The 6953-nt window shown below is 43.2% G+C and overlaps 2 protein-coding genes across 2 annotated transcripts; one reads left to right on the top strand and one right to left on the bottom strand.

Moving 5' to 3' along the window:
- Nucleotides 1-619: 619 nt before the first annotated feature.
- Nucleotides 620-2641, bottom strand: LOC116252487 (pentatricopeptide repeat-containing protein At1g77360, mitochondrial-like). Its single transcript, XM_031626780.2, has one exon. It carries the CDS (start codon nucleotides 2471-2473, stop codon nucleotides 908-910), a length of 1566 nt encoding a protein of 521 aa, XP_031482640.1. The 5' UTR covers nucleotides 2474-2641; the 3' UTR covers nucleotides 620-907.
- Nucleotides 2642-4074: 1433 nt separating this feature from the next.
- LOC116252489 (polygalacturonase-like) lies at nucleotides 4075-6131 on the top strand. The gene is made up of 4 exons (XM_031626781.1): nucleotides 4075-4560; nucleotides 4862-5151; nucleotides 5274-5502; nucleotides 5734-6131. Exons 1-4 carry the CDS (start codon nucleotides 4108-4110, stop codon nucleotides 5956-5958), a joined length of 1197 nt encoding a protein of 398 aa, XP_031482641.1. The 5' UTR covers nucleotides 4075-4107; the 3' UTR covers nucleotides 5959-6131.
- Nucleotides 6132-6953: the final 822 nt, after the last annotated feature.

Genomic DNA, 6953 nt, shown 5'->3' with positions numbered 1-6953 from the left:
ACTATTGTTGATCAAAGGAGATTACCAATTGTTCTTCTGTTAAAGCACAAGCAGTTCAACAGCAAAATAATGTGTCCAGAAGAGAAACGTAGTTAGGGGTTAAATTTGGGAAACCAGGAGTACTAAATAATTTCGTGAAATGTCTGAAAATGTCCGTCTTCCATTTCTGTTGGAAAGATGAACTGTACTAAAGATGCAAAGACAGAAGAATTGCACCTTATAGATTAGTCTCTATCCATGAATAATAAAGAAACAGCAAGTTCAGTCAGACCATGTTAGAAACATGAGCAACCTTCGGTACATAAAGGGAAAACACAATAATGTGAATGAACGCATCATCACGCTGTAGACGTTGGGTAAGCAGCTAAGCCATCTCACAACATGCATAAACAAGCAAAATATACAAGAGAAAAACAAATAAAGCAGCTTTTGGCAAATGGTACCTTCAGCACCAGCAGACAAAAGAACGACAAAAGCCAAAGAACATGGCACAATTTTGCATCATTCCAGAATCAAAAAGAAAAACACCAAGTATTTTACTGGAGTAAGAGGTACAATCTACTCAAATAAGGTGATGAGGAAGAAAAGAGAAAAGGAAATAGGAACGTGCACAAAGATATAAGGAAAAAGTCATAAGACAGAAAGAATAAATGATGGACCATACAAGGGGTAAAGAGAAAGCTGATGGAGTACAACAGAAGTATGAACTCTTGACTCTGTAATTCCTTTCCATACTAAATCAGTGTAGTCGAATTTATCTATCAAATCTGGAGGTACCAACACCTCTGTGTTACATATAAAAACCATTGTCTTCCAAGCATCATCTACGAAAGGTGTGAAAATCACATTTGCAGCAACAATTTTTTCATTACTTGATGAGGAAATGGTGTACAAGCAGAGAAAAGATTCATAGTCTTCTAATGCCATCCGAGCGTGCCTTCCACCTGCTAGCAATCCTTTCATACGACTGCCCTTTCCCAGCATCCACAAACGTCCTCTTCAATTTAACCATTGTCGAAGAGTGTATATAAATCCCGCTATCAGTTACAACATCAAAGAATTTTCGCACTTCATACAGCCTACCAAGGTCGCCAAGACAGGTGAGCAAAGTATTCGCACTTTCTTCCCTAGGGTTAATGTCACTCTCGGCCATGTATGTCCATACCTCAATGGCTGTTTCAGGGTCGTCTGATTCGAAGAAGAACTTGATCGCCGATGCAGAAACAGAATCACTAAGATGGCATTCGTTTTTCTTAGCTTCGACGAAAAATTTAGCTGCCTCCTCCGTCTTCCCCCTCTTAATCAAGCATTCGAAGATCGTATTGTAGGTAATAGAATCTGGGAATGCGCCATTAAACGCCATTTCATCCAGGAGCTTGTAAGCATCATCGACCATGTCATCGGCCGCTCGACAGAACAAGCCAATCATCGTATTATACATTGTCACATTGGGCAGCAAATTGCTACTGATCATGATATCCCAGAGCTTAGAGGCGGCCTTAGGGTCATTCCTTTCAGCGAGCAAACTGACAGAGTTCCGGAAGAACTTCATGCTAGGCGAGCAATTTCGGCTCTGCAACGCTTTTAGGTACTTGACAGTCTCTTCGATTTCAGAGGCCCTGACCAGAGTGGTCAAGAAGGCGTCGTAGGCCGACTTGTTCTCTGAATTCCATCCCATCCGACTGATCATCTCGGCGAAGGTCGTCATTGCCCTAGCGGCGTTCCCTTCCCTCTCGCAGCCCTCAAGCAGTATGGCGAAGGTATCAGCGTCCGGCGGGACCTTCCCCTTCATCTTGTCGAAAAATTCGAGCGCCTCCGACGTCTCCCTGCCCCTGCAGATGGCGCTGAGGAGGGAATTCACGGCAACCACATCCTTGGGGATGCCGTACCGGTCCAAGACGTCGAAGGTCATGAAGGCCTCGTTGAGGCGGCCGGCCTGCACGTAGCTGCTGAAGACGGAGGCGAAGGTAGAGACAGAGAGGAAGCCGCCGGCCTTCATCGACTTCGCGGCGTCCCACATCTCATCGAACAGATAGTTCTTCCCCAAAACGTCTACCACCAGGTTCCAGGAGAAGGGGTTCACCCGCACCCTATGCAGAACGCACCGGAAAAACTTGACGGCGGCGTTGGGGGAGCCATAGGACAGCTTGAGGACGACCTCGACGTCTTCAGGGGAGATGGGAATGTGGGTCTTAGCGAGGGCAGCCTCAATGTTCTCAGCCGGCGTCTCGGCGATGAGTTCGCAGAGCAATCTGATCCTCTGGGGGAGGTCCGGGAAGTCCAGGTGGGAGGGGAAGGTCTGCCTCGGAGGCTTTCGGGCGATGCCATGGTCGTCGCCGCCCTTGACAGAAGGGATTGGGGGCAGGGTCGGAGACGCAGTGGATGGTTTGGCGGTGGACGCAGATGCTTCCTTCGGGCGCTTTTTAGGAGAACGGCCATTCGACGAGCGTTTGGGATTGCCCACTTTCACCATTTCGAAGAAGAAGAAGTGCAAGCTGCAGATTAAAGATGGGTAGCTCCAAGCACCAGACGATGGAAGCGACTCCCACTCAGCCGCTGGTGGGAAGGAAGGGATCTCCGTTGGGCCGTCGGCATGGCTGCGGACTCACGGAAATGGGAATGGGTTTCAACGGCGATAGGTTCGAACACGAACCTTAGCCCACCCAACGAAATGTTTGTTCTGCGGTCTAAGGCCGGACACGAGCAGAGCTCGTTAGGCACGACACTGTACATGGTCCTTGGAGTTTAGCCGACTCAAGCTGGCTTCGAATTTCATTGTTAAAACTTTTCAACTCAACTTGTCGATAAACGAATGGATCTTGAGTTCAAATGTATGCTCAAAATGTTAAACTAGTCGAGTTAAATTGTAAAAACTTCAAATTTCATTGTTAAAACTCTTCAACTCAACTTGTCTATAAACAAATCGATCTTGATTTCAAATGTATGCTCAAAATATTAAACGAGTAGAGTTTGAATTGTAAAAACTCGGTTAACTCGACTCAGCTTCACTACATAGATTGATTCCTAAAATTGTTACAACAATCAGATTAAGTTTTGCTTCGTATGGCTTACATTCCGTGATGTTGTACCACATATACAAGTTTTTTTTCCTTGACTTTCATAAATCTAACTATTGTCAAAAGGAAAAACTTGTATATGTGTTGATTAAACATAGATTAATTTTCATATGAGGTTTGACAAACATTCCACAAAGAAAGAGAAAAGAAGAGAAGATGACAATCCCTTTTTATCTCTTGACCGTAAACGTTGACTTCCCGTCGATTTGATCTTCATAATTATGTCATCCACATCGCACTTCGAATTCGAAAATGTCTCGTCCAAGGGAAGATAGAGACCAAATGGAAAACGACGCCAATATACCTTGTAAATTCAATACTGGATCGAATTCTTTTCTTGGGGGAGTTCGATGATCTTTTGGAAATTAATCTCTTATACCATCTTATGTTTACACTAAGGAAGATACCCTAACGGCTCTTCTTTTCATCCTCTCGACTGCCATGCGCATGATTCTTTCATGCTTAAAATTAACTATCTTCTCATGCATAATGTTAGCTAGATAAGGACTAAAACCACCAAAACAGATACGTATATATTGGGGAAGTCTTTTGATTCCAAGCTCTTAGCTTCTCGTATGAATGGGGAAAACCTTTAACATGTGAACACCTCTGCAATTCTCTCTATCTCGGCCTTCTGATTGTAGTTATCTACGCAAAAACTATCTTTCAAATGTGAAATTAACTCCTCACTTAGATACAGTTTTCCACATGTATCTAGATTCAGTTTCCTTCTAAGAATTCAAAACGCTAGCTGTCTATATTCCTCTTACGATGTCCAATTTCAGAAGAAGAATCAATCGCTCGCAGGTTGCAGTACTGAAATGCGATTCTTCTTCTTTTAGTGATCATCAATCACCAAACTTCTTTTTAGTCCTTCCCTCATGCATGCACTACGTAAACATCAAATTAAGCACCAACGCCAAGGCCAAGGTCCCTATATATAGATTAAGCTACGGGAAGCCTTCCCATCAACATTCACAAACTAGCTAGCTAGCAAGACGACATTTCTGCTTGCACTCTTCTTGCTACCATGGGGACTGCTCCTGCAACTACCATCCTCATGGCCCTTCTCCTTCCTTCGGTGCTTCTCCAATCAGTGACTGGAGCAGAGAAGACCTTCAACGTTCTGAGCTATGGTGCCAAGGCCGATGCAGTGACCGACGACAGTCCTGCGTTTCTCAAGGCGTGGTCGGCCATGTGTGCTGCTGCAACAAGTTCTGCAACCACAATGTATGTGCCGAGCGGGCAGTACCTGCTGCACCCGACTCTCTTCTCCGGTCCCTGTGTAAATGGCAACATCACAGTCAAAATCGACGGCTACCTGGTTGCTTCTTCCAACTACACTCTGTATGGAGCTAAGGGTTACTGGCTGAAGTTCGACCGGGTGAAGGGGCTGACAATCCAAGGCGGATATCTCCACGGCAAGGGCTCGGCGTTGTGGGCTTGCAAGGCAGGCTCAGGGACATGCCCATCCGGTGCAACGGTAAGTAAGCTCTTTAAAGTTGTGTTTGATAGCTTTGCAGTAACATGGATCTTAAATCCATGTTACATGTAAAAAAAGAAAATGAATTTAAGGTTGGAGTGAAGTTCCGTAGATTTACGGTGAAACAAACACACCCTAACCTAATGTACAGTCGTCTTTATGCACTATTTCCATTCTAAACTAAATGTTGTCCACGTAAACTTGCAAGTCATTTAACTCAACATGATTAAATTCCACATGATGGTTTTTTCATATTCGAGTAAGATTCTGATCGATGGTTCTCTTCCTTTCATTAACGCAGTCCCTCCTCTTCAACAATGTGGAAGATGTTCTGTTAACAAGCCTCACCTCAGTTGACAGTGAGCTTTATCACATTGTCATCGACTCATCTAGTAATGTACAAGTAGATGCAGTGAAGGTCAACGCCTCTGGATCAAGCCCGAACACGGATGGCATACACGTGGAGGAATCGACGGGTGTGAAGATCACGAACACTGTTATAAAGACTGGAGATGATTGCATATCCATTGGTCCGGGAACTCAAAACCTGTGGATAGAGAAAGTGACGTGCGGTCCAGGACATGGGATAAGGTAAAACAAATCCCTGACTACTTCAATTCGTCAGTCTGAGGGGACAACATTCATCAGTTGGCTTCTTCTTCAACATTCTTGTGTGATTTTCCTGAGTAAGTTGCTTTTCGTGTATGTGGCAGTATTGGAAGCCTCGGAAAGTCTGCAGATGAAGCTGGGGTACAAAATGTCACAGTGAAAAATGTCGCTTTCTCAGGGTCCACGAATGGGCTGAGAATAAAATCGTGGGCAAGAAGCAGCAGTAGTTTTGCTAAAGGAATAACGTATGATGGAGCCACCATGGACGGTGTTAATAATCCCATCATCATAGACCAGCACTATTGTCCACACGACATCGACTGCCCTGCGGAGGTGATGCTCTTTTCTTACAGTATTCACAAATCTTAGCCGCAACAGTGAGAGATTTGAATGTCTTGTTAAGATCACCTGCTAGAGAAAAGTTAGACATGATCAGGATTTGATTTTGTCTTCAACTGTATTCCTTACAGAGTTGATGACGACGATGAGATGCATGTATACTTGTATCTCTAATTTATATCTTGTAGATGGTAAATTGATCGTCAATGTTCTTGCTTGTTTCAGAGCTCTGGAGTTCAGATCTCAGACATAACGTACAACAACATAAAAGGGACATCTGCAACACAAGCGGCGGTAACCTTTAATTGCAGTTCAAGCACACCGTGCCAAGGGATCAAGGTATCAAATGTGCAGCTAACATACATGAGCAAGCCTTCGAAGTCCTATTGTGAATATGCATATGGGAGCGCAAGCACGGGCGTGGTTCCACCAATAAATTGTCTGCAATAGTATACTTGAGAATGCATATATACAACTCTACAGTATTTATCGTTGCTTCGTCTGTAATGTTTAGTTGTCCACACCGTCAGATCTAGTTTGTGTTTGTCTCGGGTCCATCAATCAATGTTGTTGTGAATAATCTGTACAATGGAATTCTTTAATGTATTACAAATAAAGAATTGGAGCAGCTTGATTCTATTTTTTAAATCCAAATGAAGATTTCTTCACTTGAAATATTTTTTTCTTCAATGAACCGGAGCGCATACATTGAAACATTGCCTGATTAGCTCTGGCATCCACCGAATATTAGAACATCATCAGCTCACGTACAGTAGAACATTACCGGAAGATTGATCGGTTGAAGGTGTCCGAAACTAGAAACTATACATGTATGGTATGTATGTATGTGTGTGTATATATATGTATTGTTAATTTGAGACATGAAAATTGTATTGTCTACAGTACTTAGGCATGGAATGTGTGACTTGTTAGGTCGGATAAATGGTCCGAGACATTTCTATATGTCGTCCATTCCAACTGCCTTCATTGGGAAGCATGCATCATCAGGATATGACTGCACTTCTTATGGGCTTCTCAGTTCTCATGAAATAGACTTTGATTTCTCAATGAACATGTTATGATAACATTGTTGCTGCATATAATTATCATGCGGTGGCAGATCCACATATAAGAGATGGGGAAACTTGACAGGAACATATATATAATTTGATATCTCAGTGTCTTTTAATTTTCAATAAAAGTTTTGGACAGCAAATTAAACTTTTTGGCTGCCACTGATCGTAACTCATTAAATGCTTCCAATGGATTGCGAGGAGCCAAAGCCATGACACGATTCGATATTCTGGCCTTCATTGGGAAGAGAAGTTTGAAACGTCAATCGAAACCAGGCAGGCACGGAGACTGTGAAATCAACTTTCTTTAGATGCAAAAGCAGATGGAACTTTTTACAGGAAATTTTTCAAAACTTTGTACGCTAACTAGAA

Source organism: Nymphaea colorata, chromosome 4 (genome assembly GCF_008831285.2).
Source record: "Nymphaea colorata isolate Beijing-Zhang1983 chromosome 4, ASM883128v2, whole genome shotgun sequence".
NCBI lineage: Eukaryota > Viridiplantae > Streptophyta > Magnoliopsida > Nymphaeales > Nymphaeaceae > Nymphaea > Nymphaea colorata.
This window is presented reverse-complemented; position numbering and strand designations above follow the sequence as displayed.